We start from the raw sequence: 23755 nt of genomic DNA on the forward strand, positions 1-23755 counted from the left end.
ATAGCACTTCGCCTCTATCTTCAGATGCCTGTCTCTAGTTGAGTTAATTGGTTACAAGCAATAAATTTAAACAAGTAAGTTTAAGCAATAAATTCAGGCAAGCAGTATATTCAAACAAACAGTAAATTCCTCTTTCCCTAACACCTTAGTGCTAGGATTACAGGTGTGCATCACCACATCTGGTTTACTATTCATTTATTTACTTTTTATTTAGTGGTACTGGAGATCAAGCCCAGGGACTCATGAATACTAGGTTTACATATGCTCCACCACTAACTAAGCCACATTCCCAGGACCAAGTCTGATAGCAAAGGCTGAAATGTTCATCCTGTTCCCGCACTGACTCTGAGGGCCTCCACGAGGTAACACTAGACACTCCTTTCCCAAACTATTTTCATTTCTCTCCCAACACAAGAATATGTCACTGGAACAATTCTCCTCTTCCACTTTCTCTGCCAAGGTAAATCAGACACAGATATACACCAGACAATTCTCGTCCTTTATCTCACCTAATCTGTACAACAGTAGCCGTTACTAGATGAGGGGGAAATGGGAGTTTACGCAGAGATGGTGCTGGGGTGAACCATGCTGTCTGCTGTGCTTTCCAGGTCCCGTGCTGCCTGTCAGTCAGCTGGCGGCTCTGCTCGCTCAGGCCTTCTGAGGCTGGACCACGTGCTTCACGCACAGAGGCCCCCTTAGGTCTCTGTTCCTGCTGGCCCATCAGCTGATGGAGGCGGTACTGGCAGCCATGTACCCTGTGGTACAGCCTCTGGTTCTCTGTTAGCTGATCTTAATTACACCCAGGCTGGAGCCATTCTGGAATCAAGTATCTGTTACTGCGCAAGGCAGGCAGGTTTGCTGTTAGATTTTCGAGCTTGCTTTGAGTCCAGTCCCTCCGATTCTGATTCCGCACTGCTGCCCACAGGCTCCCTTCTTTGCTGTCAGGCTCCTGCCTCTCCGCACACAATGGGGGGAGGGGTGCTGCAAACAGTGCTTAGAACTAGGCTGACTAGAACTATACTGGTCTAGCTCAAGTCAAGAATGCTTAAGGCTCTGCTTAGAGCCAAGGGCTGTTCTGGGAGCTCTGAATAGACAGGAAATGGGAGAACACATAGGCCTTCCTTCTAGAAGTTACAAGTCAGAGGCTAGGAGGGAGAAACAGCAACAGGCAGGGGTAAAGGGTGAAGACCACTAAACACCACGGCTGGAGGGGCATCTGGTTTTCTGTTTTAAATCCTCCAATTTACAGACAGGAGAACTAAAGCCCATAAAAGGAAACTAATCATATCAGATAATCACAACTAAAATTTCTTCTATGATTTCTTTTTATTTTTAATTCTATGCACATGTGTGTCTGTTTGTGGGTTTGTACATATTAGTACAGTGCCTGCAGAGGACAGAAGAGGGTGTCAGATCACTTGGAGCTGGGGTTACAGATTGTTGTGAGTGCTGGGACCTGAACTTGGGTCTTCTGCAGGAGCAGCTCATGCCCTTAACCTTCATAAAAACACTATGAGCCCAACATTACTACCAGGAAGAGATGGGGGAAATGAGGCGCAGAGAAGTTAAATTCCTTCTTTAAACGAACTTCACACCAGTGTAGAAGCACGCACTGAATTGAGCCCTTTGGCACTACCTTGTCTAGATTGTACTGTGGGTTCCAACCCTACATGGGGTTGTCTGAATGCAGGGGTGTGGAAAAGCTGGCAACCATAGAAGGTTTATAACAGGCAATGATAAAAAATGAACTAAAAATCAAATGCATAATGAAGCTGAGGTGTTTCTGGCAGTTCTCACCTGAGTTGCATCTCATGACTGCCTGCAGCCTTGTTCTGAGCACATGCCCTGCCCACACAGGAAGCCATATCACATCACAACAAATTCCACACTACTGCAGGTCATGAATTACACTGCTCTTACTGTCCATACAAAGTTTTCTGTCCTTATAGAAACAAAGAGAACAGACTTTTAATATTGTCTTACTGTCATTCCTCAACATATAAGTATCAAAGTAGTGTCGCTTTCAATTGTGCTATGTTAGAGTGATTGATTTTACAAATGGCTGTTTAACTTGCTGATTTGAGCTTGATAAAATATCACTACAATCAGGGCTGGCCAGATGTCTCAATCAGTAGAAGCACTTGGGGCCAAACCTGATACCTCAGTTGATCCCTGGAACACACGGGGTAGAAGGTGAAAACCAGCTCCTGAAAGTTTTCTTCTGACCTCCACATCAGTACTGGGGCATGGGTGCACACACACATAATCAACACACATAATCAAGTCTGAAAAGTCAACACTGAGGATGTTCTGTGCCTTACAGTATCAAATATTCAGCCAAGATTTCATTCTTCATGTAAAAATAGACACGCACATCTATCCCATTAGTGTACAAATATGTTTTCTTCTTTAAGAAATGGTAAAATTACATGTATATTAAAGCATAGTTTTAAAATAAATGTCTTAAAAAAAAATAAATGTCTTTAGCCGGGTGTGATAGTGTATGCTTTTAATCCCAGCAGAGGCAGGCGGATCTCTGTGAGTTCAAGGCCAGTCTGGTCTACATAGCGAATTCCAGGCCAGCTGGGGCTATAGGGAGACCCTGTCTCACAAAAAACAAAAATAAATAAATAAACGTCTTTGTGATTTATTACCAGTATACGTTTGGTTGCATATCTATTTTATATACGTATATACCCAGAATCATGTTAGGCACAAAGGGGTGTGAGTAGAGCATTTAAGAGGCTGTACTGTGAGGCAGAGACTGGATCAACGTGTGAAAGTAACGGAGAGCTTTATTGAATGACTTACTCAAAGGTCTAATGAGGAAAACTTTGAACTTGGGTTATCCAGCGTCAACTAAAAGGAGGTACTGATTAACCAGGTGTGTTCCCAAGTGGACGTCCCCATGCAATTACATACAAGGCACTAAGGACAGTGAGCCAGGCCCTGCATTTCCAAAGAAAGAGCAGACCAAGAAGAAAGAACTTGGTGTATGGGGGCGGGGGGGGGAATTAAAGAATCAGAAGAAGTCAGATCCACGCCTCATTTTCGTACCTGTCTATACGCGGTATCTAAGCCTGTGACTTAAGATCCTTAAATGTTTGAGGCAGGAGCCAGCTCAGGTGTTCTAGTTTGTTTCTCCATTGCTGTGACAAAACACTTTGACCACTACCAACTTGGGGAGGAAAGGGTTTATTCAGCTTACATCTCCAGGTCACAGTTCATCAGAGAGCCCAAGGTGGGAACTCAGGGCAGGAGCCTGGAGACAGGAGCTAGAGCACAGGCCATGGAGAAATGCTGCTTACTACCTTGTTCCTCTGGTCCATGCTCAGCCTGCTTTTTTATACAATACAGTATCACCTGACCAGGGGTGGCACCACCTACAATGGGCTAGGCCCTCCCACATCACTCAACAATCAACACCCCACAGACACTACCATAGGCCAGTCCAACGGAGGCTATTCCCCAATTGAGGCTCCCTCTACCCAGGTGTGTTAAGTTGACAACTAAAGCTGTCCAGGATATCAGGCATCTTCAAAAGATGCTCAATGACACAGATTGAAATTTTCAGAAAACAGTCTTCTAATAAATGTTTGGTCAAACAAAAGCTTCCATTTCTCCAAATCTTCCTCAACACACACACACACACACACACACACACACACACACACACATACACACACACACACAAAGACACCAAGAGTCTTTTTCATATTCTGAGACAGGGTCTCACTCCTTATCACAGGCTGGCCCAGAACTTGTGATCAGCTTCCTACATGCTGGCATTACAGGCACGCCCCACCACACCAGGCTCCCAAGAATCATCTGCAATTCTATATGAGTTTCAGAAGAAACAATTATCAGCATAAAAATTACTTACCAATTACTGCCAAGTTGTGCTCTGAGCCACAAGAAACCTATAAAAGAAAGAAAAACTACATGCTATTAAAGACAGAAATTTGTATAGATATTTGTGTAGATATTTCAGCTAGTATGTTTTGTGATCATGGCTTTTTATGAGACAAACATCCATTTTTAGCAAACTTTAGGAAGATATAGAAAGGAGCATCATATACAAAGGTTAAAACTATAATTATAACATATTCACAGCTACATAAAAAAACAGTATGAAAAAAAACACTGAATAGAAATGCACTGAAATGTTAAAAGTTGTCTTTAGCCAGTCAGACTATCAGTGATTTTTTTTTCTTTCTACTTTCTTTTATATTTTTCAATTTTTTCCTTTAAAATTTGTTAACTACATATACATATATTATGTACATACTTAGATTTTGAGACAGGGTCTCATGTAGCCAGGCTGGCCTCTTAGCTCCTGGTCCTCCAGCCTCTACCTCCCAAGTGCTGAGATAACAGGCACGTGCTGCCACACCCAGCGTTTTCTTCAAACTTTCTATAATGAGCATATGTTGCTTTAAAAATGGAAAGATATTAAGGCAATAAAGATAACACTGAACTAAAAAGACCATCATTCTCAGCTGGGCCGATAAAATGAGCAGAGAAGTCAGTGAAAACAGGGATCTGCTCCCTCCGCCTCCCCTCCCCTCCCCCTCCCTCCAGCCACACAGCCTCCCTGTAGTCCTGTGAACATACTAAGTTCTCTCATGCCTTTGCACATGCTCGTTCCTCTGGCCAGGATGCCCTCTCCCCCACTGCCTACCTAAAAAGGTCTCTGCTGCTCTTTGATGTCAGAGCGCCTACTGAACTCCTTGGTTACTGCTTTTAGGCAGACTCGGCACTCCAGTCATTTTGCCCGTGTATCGGGCATAATACCACATCAGCCATCTTGTTGTCTTTTAGCATTTCTTCCGTCTCTGTGCTAGACACGTGCATCGAGAACACAGCTGGATCTCACCTCTGTATTGCACACATGAAATGTGTATCGCCTGGGGCTCAGTTAACATCTGACAAAAGGAGAATGAAAGCCAGCACCGCTTACATAGAAAAGAACACTGAATGCAGAGAAGTCGGCTGGTTGCTGGGAGCTCTGGATCCAGTTTTTCCAACCACTGACAACACATTTTGCCCTTCAGGCTCTGCATTATCTAACTGCTGCCGAGAGAAAGTGACCAGAGATGGAAAAGCATAGATGGTTCCCCTGGTACTCATTAAGAGGAACTCTAGAGTCTGGAGAAGCATGTGAGACCTTGACCAGCGTGCTCCCTTTCACTCCAGGCAAGAGGAAGGGCACAGGTTCTCTGGATGCTGATGTGGGAAGGGCCGAGGACACAGCTATATTTCTAGGACAGGGCGGAGGCTTGGCGAGGGGAAATGTATCTAAATGTGTCTAAACAGCCACCGAAGGCACCATTCTCCTGTCTACTTGCATGAGGCCAACTTTTATGATCCACAGGAGTGATTCCCTGTGATCATGTGGCCCGAGCTTGCCTTCCTGCATCCGGCTTGTTTCACTTAACATAATGCTCTTCAGATTCAACTACATTTTTGCAAATGTCTCTAATAACAATGCTGTATTACTGAAAAACATTGAGTAAAAGTAGTTCAGCCCTTGCCAGGAAGTGTGCTTCTGTGTGTTAGGATTCCCCAGAACCCACATAAATGTCAGGTAGGTGGGCATGGTGGCCTGCCTATAAGTCGAGCCATGGAAGATGGAGACGAGGGCTGGCTAGTTAAAAGGCACATTGGCAAGCTCTGGGTTTGACTGAAGACCCTGCCTCAATAAGCTGGAAGAGCAATGGAGGATGATTTCTGTGATATAACTTTATGCCTCCACATGCACACGTGTGTCCACACACACACTGCACACCACACACACACACATGAAAACGGAAAAAAGCTAAAGAAGAATGCTGAGTAGATTTTAAGCTTTCTCATCACAAAATGACAAGTATGTGAGATAATACATATGTCAATTAGCTTAACATAGCCATTTCATGATGTGTATTTATTTCAAAACTTCATGTTATACATGATGAATACACATGACAATTAAGTATCTGTTAATTTTAAAAAAGGACTAGAGCCCTCTGACGCCTACTTTTCACAAGCTCCTGTCCTGACATTTCTCCCTCTCTGCCCTGTAGAAACCACCTGGAAATGAAATGAAAGGTCTGGATATGAGGGCAACCACCCAGAAGGCTGGCGAGCAGCCTAGGAGCTGGGAAGCATAGCCAGGGCTCCTGGGCTTCTGCCTGTGGATTTCATACATTTACAAAGACTTGCTCACAGAGTCAGGCAAAGAAGCCCCTCTTGGTAAATAGCTGAGTCTCTAAGCTCCTTTGAGGCTGTTTGCGATTGACCAGAGTCTCCCACTGTGCCTCACTCAGGGCCACAGATGCAGCCTGAGTTCATGGTAAGCTTCCTGGCTGCACTGGGGCCGGCTCCTACGTCTGCAGCAGCTTAGAATGATGAACAAGAGGAGACTGCGATGTCTTGCAGTAAGGAAATATTTATGTAAATTGTGGTAGAGCCATTTGATGGACTATTAAGCAGCCTAGGAAAATGATGCTTACAATAAGAAAATATTCAGGATATCATGTGAACTGGAAAAAAAATCACATAAAAATTGTATCTATAATGTGATCTCAACTCTATAATAAAACATGAACAAAAATGACAGGAAGGAGAGACATCAGAATGCTCACAGAATGTCTCTTATTTGGGGTTGAGACTAGCATTAGGAATATGGTTTTTCTTTTCCTTTCCTCTCTGAATTTTATACACTATTGTTATAACGGGGAAAAGTCTATTAAAAATAAGAAAAAACAAATATAATGCAGCTTCCCCCAGACTGTAAAATCCAACTGAAAGTAAAATCTTGCTTATTTAGAAATGGGCTGTGGGGGGGAGTTAAAGGAAAGAGAGCTAAGTTATCAAAGCCGTTGCATCCTAGTGGTAGGTCTAGAGGGCATTTTTTCCTTCTAGTTTTTATTTCTAGAATATTCTTCAACTGGTGTGATGGCAGCCAAGAACAACAATTAGAGCCACCATAACCCAGGAACCTGTGTGCGCCAGGTGGGACTCCAGGCACTTCCAAGGGTTAGCACATTTTAATCAAAGCCATCTTTCCAGGTAGGTTTGGATTTACTCATTTTAGATAAGGAGCCAGAGGCTCATACACACTCAGCGACTTCTGTAGCCAAGGTCACAGCGGCAGAACTTTAAAACGCAGACTTGCCTGATCTACAAGCTACTGCTGCTTCATGTTGCCTTCGGGTTTTTTTGTTTTTGTTTTTGTTTTTTTTAAACAATACTTCATTTTACAAGATTCAGAGAGACAAAGCACCTGCCCCTGTCAGTCAGGGCCCACCTGGGATTGTGGACTTGAGCTAACCAGAGCTTCCAGAAGCCAGCAATTGACAAATGCCAGTATCATGCCTCAGCTGCCCTGCTGAATTCATGAGCAAGACAGTGATAGATGGATTTGTCAAGCCAGTGCCAAGCTCGGTGTGCAGAGTTCCCCATGGCCTCTTGCTCTCTGTGCACTGGCACAGCGTTTGGGAGTCTGACCACCACAGGCCACAGCTCCTTCAACGAGACTGTATCAATGGCCATTGGCTTCATATTGCTCCCATCAGCATCCACCCACAGCTCAGTGGCAGGCAGCTTTCTAGAAGACTTGTTAACAATGGCAAAGTGCCCAGGAGAAAGCTATTCCAAGCCAGGAAGCCAGGTGAATCCTGGTCCTCCACTTTCTGGCTCTGACACGTTTGGCAACGTATTTAAACTCCAGGGCCCGAGAGTTCTCGGATGTTGAAAGATGACAGTGTGTATCGTGTCTGCCTTAAGGAAGTGCTGGAGGATAGATGAGATGGTGCATATCCTCACACACAAATCTGACTGATCTTCACACCCTCTTCAGCCCCACCATTATTGGGTCTCTACGGACCTTTCCAGATGTTTCCTCCTATTACTCCTGAAACTTCAACCCCAAATAATGTATTCTCTTCCTTTTCCATTCACTGCACATCATATTTTCTCAAGAATATCATGTAATTTCAGGATTTTATGCATTCTACTCTCCTTGACTGGAATTCCCTTTCTCTGTCTACCCAGGTAAATCCTGGAGGACTGTTCAAACATCCACCCCCACCTCCTACCCCAGCCAGCTGCTCCTCCTAGGTACTCCCTCAGCACTCTGTCACAGTCCTTATCTCAGTGACATCTATTCACAGGCAGTGCCTGTGTTAGGCCCGACTCTCCATCACCCAGCAGACTGCCTGCCTAGTGACTCTGCCCACAGCTGACTGGCCAACTGCAAGCTTATGGTCAGGCTGACGACTTTTTGTCTGAATTATGTTATTTAATCTATACAAAACCTAACAAGAGAGATGGTGTCTGGTTATACTACTTAGCAAATGAGACAAGAGGGGTTCAGACAGGTGACCTGTGTCTTAACAGCTAGTGGAGGTACAAGGATGGCACCATTCTTCAGACCCAAGCTTTCTTTTTCTTTAAAAACATTTCATTTATTATTTTATTTTATGTGTATGCGCGTATTGCCTGCATGTAGGTTGTGTTGTGCAATGCCCACGGAGGACAGAAGAGGCTGTCAGATATCCTGGAACTGGAGTTACGGCAACATGTTAGCTGCCATGTGGGTGCTGGGATTCGAACCCAGGTCTTCTGCAAGAACAACCAGTGTTCTTAACCACTGAGCCATCTCTCCAGCCCCCAGACCCAAGCTTTCTATCCTCTCAAAGAGTTAACCTTCCTTTTTAGGAGTAAGGTAGAAACTATCCCATCAGGCCAATTCCTGATATCTGGCAACCAAGTGCTAACCATCAGGGTCCTTAAGCTGAGAGACCTAGACTTAACTGGGAGGGAATACCCATCCTGCCTAGGGTCAGGAGCATCCTGGACTCACCAGAAAGCTATCCCCAACCCAGTTTCTGAGAAAACAGATGAAACAGCAACACTGGGAGCCTGACAGAAGACTGTGGGTCTTCCACCTGCTAAGGCCCAGGCAGCCTCTGATTGGCACAGCCCAGAGCTAATGAGTCGGGCACAGCAGCCACTGTGGCCACAGGGTGTGGATGCAGAAGCACCTGCCAGTCGGTGGGGGTGGGGATCAGTGCGCAGTGCACAGTGCACAGTACAACACAGGGACTCACTGCACTCCAAGGTCTCAAGGCCCATGCTGGACAGGCGAGAGACATGTGCTGCCCAAGCCAGGCCACCACTGTGCAGAACCCAGTGACGACAGAATTTTCCAAACCTGTTGCAAAGGTGGGGCTAGAAGAAGGTCCACATTTTATAGGTGACTGCCCGGGCCAATCAGAAATCACTCCAAGCTGGGACCTTGAACACAGAGGTAGGGTGGGGCACCTAGCCTCACTAGGATAACCTTGACTTCTGACCTAAGCCTAGTTCTCAAAGGAAACCATGTCTGTAAGGCATTTTCTTGATTGTTGAGTGATATGGGAAGGCCCAGTGCACTGTGGGCATTGCAACCCCTGGGCAGGTGGTCCTGGGTTGTATAAGAAAGCAGGCTGAGCACAGGCCAGGGGAGTGAGCCAGTGAGCAGCATTCCACCTTGGCCTCTGCTTCAGTTCCTGCCTCCAGGTTCCTGCCCTGGCTTCCCTCAGTGATGAACTGTACCAGGGATGTAAGCCAAATAAATTCTTTTCTCCCCAAGTTCGTTTTGGTCACAGCAACAGAAACCAAACTAGGACAAGTCTCATGTAACCTAGGCCGGCCTTGCTTGACCTTGAACTCTACCTCCAAGTGCTGGGATTACAGGTGTGTGCCAATACACCGGGTTTATTGGTGCTGGGGATCTAATTTAGGGCTTTGTCCATGTTAGCCATTCTACCAACCAAACTGCAACCTCAGATTTAAAATATAGTTTATTCAAGATATTGTTCATTAAGATAGAAACAGATAACAGGAAGGAAAACAGAGGAGGCAAAAACTCACCACAGAATACTCTTGAGCATGTGTGGGCACAGTCTTTAAGGTGGCATTCCTGAAGAAGGGTAAGCTAAGGGCTAGAGATACACATCAGAGGTAAAGCACTTGCCTCTCAAGGCTCACGACCTTGGGTTTGACCCTCACAACACTGGAGGGGGGCGGGGCTCGACCACCAAGGAAACAACCTGTTCCCTTTTAGGTGCAGCAAAGTGAAACCGGCTTGTATACTTGTCTCTAGCTGAGGCTGAGGCTGAGGCCAGCTCCCCTAGCGCAGCCATTCCTGCAGGCTCTACCTGGGTGAGCAGAACAGTGTACTCCTCCTCCTGAAAGACTTCATTGGGCCATCTCAGCTTGTGACTCGCAAAGGCTTGGCCTTCTGCAACCACAGTGTCTTTCCAAACATAGCCAGCGTTGTACTGTTCACTGGGACCCGGGCAATGTCTCAAGTTTTTAAGAAACCCAGGATTCCTTTTGTTGCTTAGAGGCTAGGATCAGTAATTCCCCAAAGTGGGACCTCAATGTGCAAGGCAGTGGTACTGAGTGTCATTCCGGCACATGGACTTTAGCAGTTAGGAGCATGTAGAGAACAGAGGAAGGTACAGGATGCCAGTGTCCCCGTAAGCAAGGTTCCCGATGTCATCAATCGTCTCTGAAGAAAATGGGATTGTCTCTGCCCCAGGCTTCCGCTGCCCTGTTCACCACCCTCTGCCCACTCTGCACTTCTCATTCCAGAACATCCTGCAGGTCTACCGTTGATGTCTTGAACTGGTTCACTGTAGGACAGCAGCCTGGAGACTCCACAGGCCTGGCCAGCAGAAGGAAAGCCAATGACATGCAGGTGGGAGTTGATTCTGTGGCTTGAGATGCCTTCCTCAGACAGCGAGGCTCTACCTGCATCTCCTTCCTGCCTTACATGGAGTCAGATTCCAAAGCCTGCCAGCTGCATTTTCCCAGGGAATCTCAGAACTTCTTGCCACTCCAGTCAAGGCTCTTTAAAGGCCCCACATGGCTTCATGCTTCCTTCTCATGCTTGTGTAAAAATCGGATTTTTTAAAACTTTTTGATGTATTTATTTTTATTTTATGTGTATGAGTGTTAGGCACGCATGTATGTAAGTGTACCCATATCATGCAATGCCTGCAGAGGACAGAAGAGAGTGTCAGCTCCCATGGAGCTGGAGCTATGGATGGTGGTTAGCCGCCATGTAGGTGCCAGGATTCGAACCCAGGTCTTCTGTAAGAACAGCCAGTGCTCTGAGTCATCTCTCCAGCCCAGAATCTGATTGTTTTAAACTTTAAAAAAAACTTAATGGAGAATTTCATATATGCATATAAGGTGTTTTGATCAAATCCACGCCCACTCCCTCCCCTCCAACTCCTCCCATATCTCCCCATCACTTTTTTTTTTGACAACTTCGTGTTCTTTCTTTTCTCCCTTTTCTTTTCTTTTCTTTTCTTTCTTTTTATGGGGCTTTTGGCTACTCTAACATTCCCCCTCTGAAGAGGTAATCTAAAATCTTTTAAGGATTAGACACAAGCTCCCAAATTCTTTTGACATTTTTGGCCTTTGGAACAGAGTATGCTGCTAAGAGGCCCAAGGACATTTTGACTTGTAGCCAAGAAACTGGCTACTTTTCTTCAGAGTCTTTTTACCCTAACTGCCTAGCCAATTCCTACCTCCTGTTCTTATCACACCATCCTCTGAAGAGGTTACCCAAATTATTGATAGGCAATCAGGACTCAGATTGCTCTGGCTTCTTCCATGCAGAAGAGGGATGCAGGGTGAAGCGATTGGAGTACCCCTTCAGTGGGTCTATCTAAAAGACTCCCAAATTACATAACTCTTATCTGTACGGAGAAAAGGTCCTTGACTGGTAAATAGGGGATGTGAAGGAGAAGTAAAGGCAAGAGTAATTAGCATTACAAGTAATTAGCATTACAAGTTCTAGACAGGGAACCAGAAAAAAAGAACACGGCAAATTTCAAATGTTCATATCAGAGTCCATTGGAATTTCTTGATGAGACCTTCCAAAAGCATCCCTCCATTGGGTTCCTCCTCATTTTTCTTTTGTCTGTCAAGGCTGGACTTGAGAGTGATGGACTCAGGATTTGTTTTCAGGCACTTTGATAGCTGTTGGAGTGGCTAGAATCAGTCAGGTCCCTGGCAGAGGCTTCACCATGTGGGGGCAGGATCCAGGTGCTCTCAGGCAGTCTCCTGAGTTCTCAGCCCCTATACCAGAGGGAGGCCGGAAGAGGCAGTCTGGCAGTCTAAATCTGATTTTTTTAAATATTTTTTATTTATTATTTTTATTTTATGTGTATGCATGCATTGCCTGCGTATAGGTAAGTACACCCATGCAATGCCTGTCGGATCCCCTAGAACTGGAGTTACAGGCTATGAATCGAACCCAGGTCCTCTATAAGAGCATTCAGTGCTCTTAACCACTGAGCCATCTCTCCAGCCCCTGAATCTGATTTTTTTTTAAGTTCTAAATTGGCCATGGTATTAACAGCTCCTAACTTGTACCACATTTGATCTCTCCTTTCCTGTGACCTCCAACTTAACAACATAGGATTCCTCCCTATCTGGAAAACGCTTTGTGTTTCTAATTCACAGCTTGTCCATGTCCATACCCTTCTAAACTCCAGAGGTACAGAAGGCCCAGCCCAAAACACATTGCTCAAGCTTGCCTCAGCTCTCAAGGAACCCACCTCCTCTCACACCAGCGTCAGCTATGATTGCCTTTCTTCATCCAATCTCCTTTGTACTTTCAACAGTTTAGGTATGGGCCATGGCTCCCCACTCAGTGTGGGGTAGTAGAAAGAGCTCTGGAGAGGGAACTAGGGAACTGGAAAACCTGGATTTGAGTCCTGTTGCTTTCTACCCTTGTAACTGTAGGTGAATCCCTTTGCCCCCTAGCCCTCAGTTTCCTTATTTGAAAATGGGATACTAACCAGATACATTTCACATATCCTAAACCCTTCCACATACCCACATACACTCTGCCTACATAGCCTACAACAAAAGACCCTATTTCAAGAAGCAAATGAAGAAACAGGAATAGTTAGAGTAGTTTTAAAATACAATTAAAATGGTCAGGTACTCTGAATGCTTCCCTTTCCACGAAAGGCATTTCTACAAAAACTCCTTCCTCATGACTTGCCATGTGTGTACTATGTGATCCCACCTCCCATGGCCACACCTAATTGGACTATGAATGGGCACCTGTGCAGAGATGGGTTAATACATAGACTGACCACAGCCTGTGAAGCGCCTGAGTGTGGAAATTCTGCCTGAAATGGGTTCTAGGGAGTGAGTGCACTGTTGGTAGTGGGACAGTGGCTGGAAGAGACAGACATAGGAAGGTCAATGTAAAGAGGACCTACAGGCAAAGCAGAGGGGAGAGCCAAGGCCCCCATGTCTGAGACTCTAAAGAAGCACAGAGCCTACGGTCCAGGGCTCAGTGTCTGAGTATGAGCTACCTCCCACGACTTTCCTATGTTTCTTCTAAGACAGAGTCTGGCCCAGGAGAAGAAAGCATGGAGTCATGTAGTGGGTCCTTAGAGCCTTCGCCAATGTTTTCTTCTTGTACTGCCAATACAGTCCTCATAATACTAAAGAAATCGAAAATATCTCCAGTCTTTGTAGACTGAAAGAGTCTAATGTAACGATACATCTGGATTCAGTAAAGATGTGCCAGTCTACTCTTGGGAGCAGGGTGGAACCATGTGCAGCGGACGGTCAGTTTAGCGAAACTCAATGACAGGCAGCTAATACATTCTGGTCAAGCAGACACTCAAGTGCACGCTTTTCAAAGGAGTCTCATCTGATTGTCATGATAGACTTAAATTAAAAAGACTGCCAAGACCAAGTGTGAGTGATGAGGTAGGAGATCCAAAACTCTCTTACACCGCTACCGGGGGTATCGTTTCAACAGCTGTTTTGAAAACGTGTCTGTCAATATCTTCTAAAGCTGAAAAAATAAAATAAAATAAGCACACATATATGTATATATACACACACATCATATACATACACACACATCATATACACATACCAGGAAACACAAGTATCCCAAACTAACATTTGCTTATTTTCATCAAAAAGTATGCACAAGTATATTCTTAGTGCATTATTCATAATAAATAAAAGTACTGGCTGGGGATATGGTTCAGGGGTAGCACGAGGCCCTGGGTTTGACCCCCCACACCAAAGAACCTTTTTTTAAAAAGTGGTTCAAGGGGGCTGGAGAGGTGGCTCAGCAGTTAAGAGCACTGCCTGCTCTTGCTAAGGACCCAGGTTGGATTCCCAGCACCCACATGGTAGCTAACAACCATCTATAACTCCAGTTCCAGGGGACCCAATGCCCTCTTCTGACCTCTGTGGGCATTGCATGACATGGGTGTACTTACATACATGCAGGCTATACACATAAAATAAAAATAGATCAAAAAATTTAAAATTATATTAAATAAAAGAAGCTAGATGAGGGGTGAACATACCTTACATGAAACTCAAAAACAGGCAAATTCTTCATAAAACTGCTTTAAAGGACTAAAAAGGAACTAATCCTCATAACCTTTGGACACAGTACTTGGACTTAGAAACCTCTGTCTAAAAACAAAGAAGGAGTACATATAAAAAATTGCTTGACTCTGTGTTTTCTGGAATTACAGTCTTAAGTAACCCCAAATAAATGTCAGTTTTTGGCTCTTGGGGAAAAAAAAAAACTGCAGAAACATCTTTAACCACAAGTAGAACGTTTTCTTTTGTCATGTATCAATTTTGAGAGTATTTTGCACACAGTGTGGGACTACGGAAATTAGGAAATATATTAATGTTGTTAGAAGCAGGAATTTTCACTGCCGCTGGAATAAACACAAACTGGAATCAGGAAAGCAGAGAGCACCCTGAGCACTTCAGACCACAGCTTGAGGCATCTCCAGCTTACTGCTCCACACATGCACGCAGGCTGCCAGCCGACAGGAACCTGCCCCAAAGCAGCAGAGGTGAGTGCTCTTACTGTGCATTAGCACTCTGAAACACTATTCGACGGAGAGAAACCAGAGCTCCCCAGGAACTCTGACTCCAGGACAAGGAAAGAACAACTGCAACCTGAAGCATCTCTTTGTGCCAGGAAGTAAGGGAGGGAGCCCTCGAGGAATGATGAGAAAGTGTCGACAGGATGCAGGCCACCTTAAAGGCTCCCAGCAGCTGAGTCAAGGCAGGATTTGAGCATCAAAGAGAATAGACAACACTTGACTATAACCCACTGAGTGACAAACAGGGGTGTAGGGAAACTGCTTCCTTATGCTGGGGTGTCACAAATAATGAATACAAAGGAATAATTGGCTTAGAAAATGATTTTGCAACCATTACAGTAATAGTTAATGTAGGGACAAATCATTAATGCAAGTTAAAAACTGCTGAGCAGAGTTCTGAAGAGGAAAGGACATCTGCAGAGCCTCAGCCATCTCTTCACAGCTTGGTGCTTAATTACAAAGGAAGAAATGGCAGCTTGTAGGAATGGAGGGAGAGGACACCCCCTTACCCAGAAGACCCATGTGCACATCCCTGAGAATGGGATAAACGCGCATCAAAGGCCTCCTCTGAGGCTGCACTACAGACAGACCCACCAGTTATTTATAATACTGTCAAAAGGGCGGAGGTAAAATCTAATCATCAGGAAAAATCGAGTCAAACCAATTGAAGGACATAATAAGCAACTACAGATCAACTGTCTTGTACACTTAAAAAAAGACAAATGTCATAAACAAAGGAAAGTGATTCCAGATAAAGGACATAAAGAGACAAGTACACGCAGAGCACGATCTAGGGCTGTGTCCTGCTTCAAGAGAAAAATGGCCAGAAGGAGATCACTGAGACACTGGGGAAACATGAGGGAGCTCCACGGAGGGACAGCAGCAGAGAGAGGGGAAGCGGCAGAGAGACAGGAGAAACACACGTGTCCGCTGCGCAGGTCACTCAGAGGATAAAGTGCCTTCTGCACAGCATGAGGACCTGAGTTCAGATCTCCAAGCAGATGGTGCACACGTGTACCTCCAGCACTGGGGGATAGGGCAGAGACATATGGCTCCTGGGGGCTCAAAATGGCAAGGTTCACTGGAACTTTCTCAAAAAATAAGGTAGAAAGCAGTATCAGAAAATACCAGACATTACCTCTGGCCTCCACATGCACATGTATGAGCAAGGGAATCCATACATACACGTACATATGCACAAAATCAATAATGAAATGAAACTGAAAAGAAACAAAGGCCCAGAGAAATGGTGCAGTGCTAGCACAGTAATACGGTAAACGATGTTCACACAGCATCCATACTGTATTAGGTGTTTAATCCAGAGATGAAACGAAGGCTGGTTACTGTCCTCTGCTTGCTGTCCAGCCCCCTGCCTCACGTGTGCACACACATTCCTACTTACTTTTGTGTATGTATTTATTTCTACATGTCTAACTTGAAAGTCATGAGGCCATACGAACGACCAACAGAACAAACATGTTTTGTCTGTGTTCAAGCATGATTACAGAAGTTCCTGCTTTGCCTTGACTGGCCTTAGTCACAAAGAGGCCTGCCTGGTGTTGATGCTCTGTGAAACAGCTTAGGTTCAATAAGAGAACAGGAAGATCTAGCAGCTCACAGGCATACCAAGGCCCAGAGTGTGGGCGCCAGAGGAAGCTCCCCAACTCTTCATCTATACCGTCTATACCGCAGCCTTCCTTTTTATCTGGAAGGCATCTTGTCTGACACACAAATCAGCCCTTGGGGTTGCTTTTATTATTTTACGGATTGAGGCTCATAGATACTAAGCCTGATCCAAGGTCTCACATTTCTGAGCCATCTGACCTTGAGCACGAAACCTGCTATTTCCGAGCCTTCCCTTCTCTGTAAGATGGGCATGGTGCTCTCTGCCTGATGGACTGCAACGAGATCAAGTAGGCCAAAGAACCCCATCACCGCCTCATTCTCTGAAGTCCTTCAATTCGCACTGCTACTCCCATCTCCCATGGCGGGCGCTTGCTTTATAACAGGGCCTCTGAAAACATGTCTTCATACACAGCCTAGGTGATTTCTAATGCTTCAGCAAGACACCCCCACCCCCCATGAGGCTATCTTGGATTTCAGCAGGCACCACAGCTGCCAGCTCTCTGCAGCCCACTGGTGTCCACGTGCAAGAAGGTGCACGCACTAAACCCCTGTACACGATGTGTGCAGCTAAGTGGGTCGACCTGTCTAGATGGACCATCTTTGAGGCCCAAAGACCGAACCTAATGTCAGAATGTTAAGATTAATGGCTACCTGGGGCAAAACAGGGCTCAAAGCAACATTCCGCTAGCAAGAAGCCCACAGGCACGCAGACCAGGAACAGAGCTAAACCTCATCCTCAGCCTCTGCTCACTATCCGAGCCCAAATTCCTCAGTTCGGTACTTAGGATCCTCTACAGTCTGAACTAAACACAGCCCTCTAGCTGCTTTCCTCTGTAAAATTATTCACAAACACCTGCATCCCTGCTTCATAAGACCCCCATGAGCAGCGTCCCACACCTATAGGACTCTTGTACAGTGTCTCACCCTCACAGGACCCCTGAATATACATCCCACCCTCATAGACACCTGTACACAGAGCCCCACCATCCCATGCCAGCATAGCAACTCAGACAATGTCCTCAGTTCACTCTGACTTTGTACAGGAGAGACAGAAAAAAAGGACATAAAGGAAAGGGGTTGCTGACACGTGTTAACTACTGAGCCCTATGATAGGCACTTTATGTGGACTGACTCATTAAATCTTCAATTTATGGATTAACTGAGGAATAGGGTAGTCAAATACCTTAACTAAAAGCACACAGCTACTAAGTGGCCAAGACATTTCAGAAGTGACTGCTCCCTCCTCCGGGCCTCGCTGTAGAGATGGTGCTCACCCCACTTAGCACCGAGGGGTTCGCACATCTGTCTGTACCCATGCTACACAGATGACTGAACTTCGTTCATCTCTGTCTTCAGTGCTCTGCACAGTGCCCAGCACACAGTAGGTCTCAATCAGGGACTGTTGTGTGGGAGTTCCTCTTTTGTGCACCTCCCACCACTCTCAGCACAAAGCCCGGCTAGGGCTACTCAGGAGACACTAATGAAGGCCACTGCGTTTATTTCTGAACTTGTCCTGTTCCTTACCGGGGTCTGGCAAGTGCTTTGAGAGCTATAAATAATGGATAAATTAGGAGACCAGATGACTCTTCAGATGTTCAGAATCTGAGTCAGTGACTAAAGAGAATGGCCTCCTGAGGTGAGACAGAAAGAGCTCATAAGGCCTGAGGAAAAGCCCACTGGGTGATGCCACTGGAAGGGGCAGTTAGAAAGTGGGACTGTAGTGTATGGGGGGAGGCAATGCCCAGGACTTCCTGTCCTGATTCCATCCACACAGGACAGCAGCTGTGGGGCTGAACCACTCATGCACCAAGGCCCAGGAATCTCTACCACTGCTGCAGCTGCCCAGCAGAGTAAGGTGGGCTGTGGTCAGTCAGGAGGCAGGAAACCTGAATGGACCTGGCCAAGAGGGCTTCTGATACCCTAGAGCCCCTCACACTAAGGAGAGTTTGGTTTTGTTTTTTGAGACAGGGTCTCGTGTAGCCCAGGCTGCCCTTAAACTTGCTCCATTGTCAGGGATGACCTTCCACTTTGCTGCCTCCATTTCTCGGGCACTGGGATTGTAGGCAGGCACCACCATGTCTGGCTTATGAAATTGTACGGACAGAGCCCAGGGTTTCCTGCATGCTAAGCAAGTGCCTCTACCAACTGAGCTTCATCTTCAGCCCAGCACTTCAGCTTTTTTAATTAAAATAAACAAAACACATTACTGAGGACAGATCCTAAGTTTTATTCATTCTGAGATTAAAATGTCAAGAATGGAGAGAAGTTGTGACAAAGAGATCATGCTCATTGTGACAAGTGTGCTCTGTGTAACGATGAACGTAACAGACGAGTAATGAGCATGAATGGATCTACTGCAACGGATGAGTGCCGTGTGAGCCAGCCTGGCTGAGTCCTGATCCTACACAGCCTAGTAAGTCAGCAGACAGGTGTGTCGCTGTCCTCCCCCTAGGGCAGCTTGCTGGAGTCCCACTGCCTGCTGGGCAGCTCCCTGCTAAGTGATCTTCCTAGACACACCTTCCTGTCTACTGAGGTGACATTGCAACTTTCCTAGTTCAAAACAAAGTTGTAGACTGCTGAGTTCTGTTCCAGGTCTCTCTCTCTCTCTCTCTCTCTCTCTCTCTCTCTCTCTCTCTCAAAAAAAAAAAAAAGAGTTGTAGTCCTCTGTGTTTTGTCCGGTCTCTCTCTCTCTCTCTCTCTCTCTCTCTCTCTCTCTCTCTCTCTCTCTCTCTCACACACACACACACACACACAATAACCTCTTTATGATTGGTGACTTTTTTTTAAATCAGAAAGCTCTTCAACCACCGCTATTACCAAGATTCTTTATAGTACATGAAGTACACTGCACTTTCCATAGACGTCTGTGAAAATTCCTTCCATTCTCCAGGTTCCTCTGAGTGTGGCCTTGCCTCTTCCCTTAGGCAGAGTACATTGCTCCTTTCCTTAATGGTGATTGCCTCTGACCTCCAGCCATAAGGTCATGAACAAAATGAAATTATTATCTTAAACTAGTATTTTTACATTTAAATTAGGACACATTACCTGTACTAAATACTGGGCTATATTATGACATTTTCACATGTGTGTAATGCACTTTGATCACAGCCACCTCCCTCACAACGTCTCTCCCACTTCCTGCCCGCACTCCTACTTCTTCCCAAATAATCCTTCTACTTTCATATCTTATTCTCCTTTTAAATCTACATTGAGAGAAAAATGTGATAACTGTTTTTATGAGTCTGGTCCGACATAAAGTTACTTAAAATATTTTTTATATGTGTGTGTGTGTATTTGTGTGTGTGTGACTCCATTGCCTATTTCTTGAGTGTAAACTCTGTAGACAACACTCCATGTAGCAATGCCAAGAGGATGGACATGCCTGGCAGAGCTGCGAGCAGCCACGGGCTGACCGCAGGAGCACGGCCCTCACTCCCGGAGTACTGCAGAGCTCAAGATGAGCACTGGTCCAGGGAACATAAGGGCACATTCTTCCCCAGCACCTCCGACAGGTTCCAGCCTGCCTGAGACCTTGATGTAGGTTTTATGAAATGCTAAACAGAAAGTATAGCAGATTCCACCCCACCCTCTGACTTCCAGAACTATCAACTGATAAACACACACTGCTTTAAGTCACTAATTTAGGGTAACCTGTTGCAGAAAGAGAAAATTAATAGGTAAATGGATAAACTATGGTAGAACTATATAATGGAATATTGCTCCTTAATGAAAAGTGCACAGTCTCCTGATACTGGGACATGATGGAAGATTAACAAAGATGTTGCAGAGTTCCATTATCATGAAACTCTAGAGAAGACAAATCTGATTCATACTGATGAAGAGGCTGAGCTCAGAGTGCCAGGTGCTACCCACTACCTGTCTGGCTGTTCTGCTTCCTCTTGCACCCCTAGCCCAGCACTGGACGGTGGGGAGGACCTCTCACCAAATATACCACAGCACATTCATTCCTTTTTCTGTCACTATGACAAGACAGAGGGCCCCATGAACTCTCCAGTGGGTAAACAGTCTATCAAAAGCACAGTCTGAAAACTTAAAACACAAATTGGGAAGGGGGACAATCAAGTTTTCCAAAAGTTATGCTACATACATTTCTCTTGTCGAGTTCCTTTTAATATAGACTGGGGAGTGCCGATTAATAATTCAATGTTATCTTTTAACATTGTTTTTAAGTATTTTAAATAACTAGCAGGTAGGGTAGTAACTAAAGAACCTGGGAAATCTGGCCCCACCCTGAATTTAAACAATATAGAGATCATTTTGTTGTTGTTGTTTTGAAAGAGGGTCTCACATAGCCCAGGTTGGCCTTGAACTCACTATGTAGTTGAGGATGACCTTGAAATTCTAATCCTTCAGTCTCCATCTCCTGAACACTGGGACTGCAGGCATGCACCACCACACCTGGTTTGTGCAGTGCTGGGGCTCAAACCCTGAGCTTTTTGCATGCCAGGTAAGCACTTTGGGCAAATGTTTTTGATTGCGGTATTTGTTTTCCATAGCTCTAGCATGAAGCTGTCAACACACACTGCCATCCATGGCCGGTGCAGCAGGGGTTGAGGGGACGACTTCCTGGCATTACAGCATGGCTTTGCCTTCAGGCAGAGAGCCAGGTGACAGTGCATGTAACTTATGGTTCCATAACCCATTCGCTGTGAACTTTACCAAGACTTTCTGAGCTTCAATTTCCCTATTAACATGGCAGGGATTACAGTAATAACCACATAGGACTATCCTGTGGATTGACTTCATTATCTAAGTATTTTAGATGTGGGAGGCATTTACACCTGGTTCACCTGCCTCTTTGTCCACTAACTAAATGGCCCAGAAAATAAAAAGGAGCATGAACTGCTCACCAAGGAGTTGAGGGGGGAGTCCCTCCCACCCCATCAGTCGACCTTAGCTGAATGGGGGTGGGACACAAAGGATATATAAGCCAAGAACACCAAGAGGCACATCTCTCACCATTTTGTGGGGCTGTTGGGAGGTCACAGGATCTGTATTTGAGTGAGGACTTCATGGGACAGCCGTAAATGTGGGGCACCCACTCTTCTGTAAATAAACCACTACCCCATGCTCTGTTAAAAATAATAATAGGCTGGCCACTCTCTGGGTAAGTCGATCGCGCCCTCGGCACTTGGACTCCCCCAGCCTCAGTCACCCTCCCATCCCCCCCATCCCCCCATCCCCCCGTCTCTCCTCCTAGCCCGGGTCCTGTCCCATTCCTTGTCTTGGTGCCCCAATGGGGAACCAATACTGCTTCCTGATCCTTTGCATCTAGACCAACCCAGTTCCTTCTCGGGTCCCCAGTAGCACTCTGGGCCTGGCCCCGCCCTCACCTCCCTCTGCTTCCCTGGGCTGGACAACCCTCCAGCCTCTATCCTGGACGCCAGGGCTGACCTTTTGGCTTCCTGATCCTTTGCATCCAGACCAACCCAGCTCCTCAGTGCAGTCCCCAGGAGCCCTTGTGGCCTCTTCCTGCACACATCTCCATTTGCATCTCTGAGTTCTGGAGACCAGCAACTTTCCTAGGCCCTGCTCCCAGGCCAGTCCAACTCCCAAATTCCTGAGACCAAAATCTTTCCTGGAGGGATCCAGATGTTAGGAGAAAGCCTGAGAGCATCTGATCCTCACCTGATGTGGACCTCTGTGGGAACTCCTGAAGACAAAAGCAATCTGGCCACTCCAATATAAAATCAAGAGAGAGAACCGGAAGCTTAGAGGAACCAGCTTTTCATGCCCCAAAAGTAAACCACAAAGACACATGAAGTTTACAAAAAGAAGCAGACCTAAACTTGAAGGCTTGTCTCACACAAGAATCAGAAACTACAAAAGAAAATCACATGTCAAAATGACAGAAAAAATAATAATATGAAAAACCAAAATAACTTATCCCCACCAAATACCAATAGTCCTCTAGAGGAGTACAATGAGAACCCCCTAGAGATAATGCAGGACATAGAACTCAAAAGAACAATTATAAACATGATAAAAGAATTCAGTGAATTTAAAGAACACACAAACAAAGAAATCAAAGAACTGAAGGAAGATAGGGATAAACTTCTGAAGGAATTCAGAAAAGAGCGAGAAATATTGACAACTACTCAGGCTGAAATGAAGAAGGAAGTAAAACACTCAGTTAGCCAATTAGAAATAACAGGAAAAAGCCTCACCCATAGGATGAATGAAATGGAAAACAGAATATCAAGACTGGAAGATAAAGTGGACAAACTAGACCACTCAAGCAAAGATTATGAAAAATTCAAGAAATCACAAGAATGGAATATGCAGGAATTGTGTGACACCATCAAAAGACCAAACTTACAAATCATAGGCATACAGGAAGAAGAAGTCCAAGATAAGGGCATGGACCAGATCACAAACAGAATCATAGAAGAAAATTTCCCAAAATTAAAGGAAGACATGGCCATACAAATATAAGAAGGATACAGAACACCAAACAGACAGGATTGGAAAAGAAATGCTCTATGGCATATCATAGTAAAAACACTAAGCATATAGAACAAAGAGACAATACTGAAAGCTGCAAAAGAGAAAAAAGTCACATATAAGGGAAAACCCATTAGAATTACAGCTGACTTTTCAGTGTAAACTATGAAAGCCAGAAGAGCCTGGATCAAAGTATTCCCAGTTTTAAACGACCAGAGATGCCAACCCAGATTACTATACTCAGCAAAATGTCTATTATACTCAAAGGGGAAAGAAAAATCTTCCATGACATAAATAGGCTGAAGGAATTTTCTAAACCAGACATCAATTACTCAGGAAGCATGGTCAAAAATGAACAAATGGGACCTCATTAAACTAAACTTCTGTACATCAAAGGAGGCAACCAGGGAAATGAAGAGAAAACCCAGAGAATGGGAGAAAATCTTCAACAGCGACACATCTGACAGAGGCTTAATATCCAGAATATATAACTCAAAAAAACAGAGAATCAAGACAAGAAGTAACCCAATTAAAAGATGGGCTAAGGAGCTGAACAGAGAATTCTCAAAAGAAGAAGTAAAGATGGCTATGAAACATCTTAAAATATGCTCAACATCACTAATAATTAGTGAAATGAAAATTAAAAACACTTTAAGATTTCATCTTACCACAGTCAGGCTGGCTAAGATCAAGAGAACAAATGATACCAAATGTTGGAGAGGATATGG

The 23755-nt window shown here is 45.1% G+C and overlaps 1 protein-coding gene across 7 annotated transcripts in view; it reads right to left on the reverse strand.

Annotated features, from left to right (window-relative positions):
* Nucleotides 1-23755, reverse strand: part of Sergef (secretion regulating guanine nucleotide exchange factor) — a 267081-nt gene that overhangs the window by 95040 nt on the left and 148286 nt on the right. For all 7 annotated transcript variants that reach the window (XR_001872446.2, XM_029563655.1, XM_017798235.2 and 4 more), the window contains one exon: nt 3884-3920. Coding sequence is in view for 6 of the 7 variants with exons in the window: in XM_029563655.1 (XP_029419515.1) it covers nt 3884-3920 (37 nt within the window). In the remaining variant the exon portion in view is untranslated. The remainder of the gene's footprint in view (nt 1-3883; nt 3921-23755) is intronic.

This window comes from Nannospalax galili, unplaced genomic scaffold (assembly GCF_000622305.1).
Source record: "Nannospalax galili isolate Female #2095 unplaced genomic scaffold, S.galili_v1.0 scaffold1857, whole genome shotgun sequence".
Taxonomy (NCBI): domain Eukaryota; kingdom Metazoa; phylum Chordata; class Mammalia; order Rodentia; family Spalacidae; genus Nannospalax; species Nannospalax galili.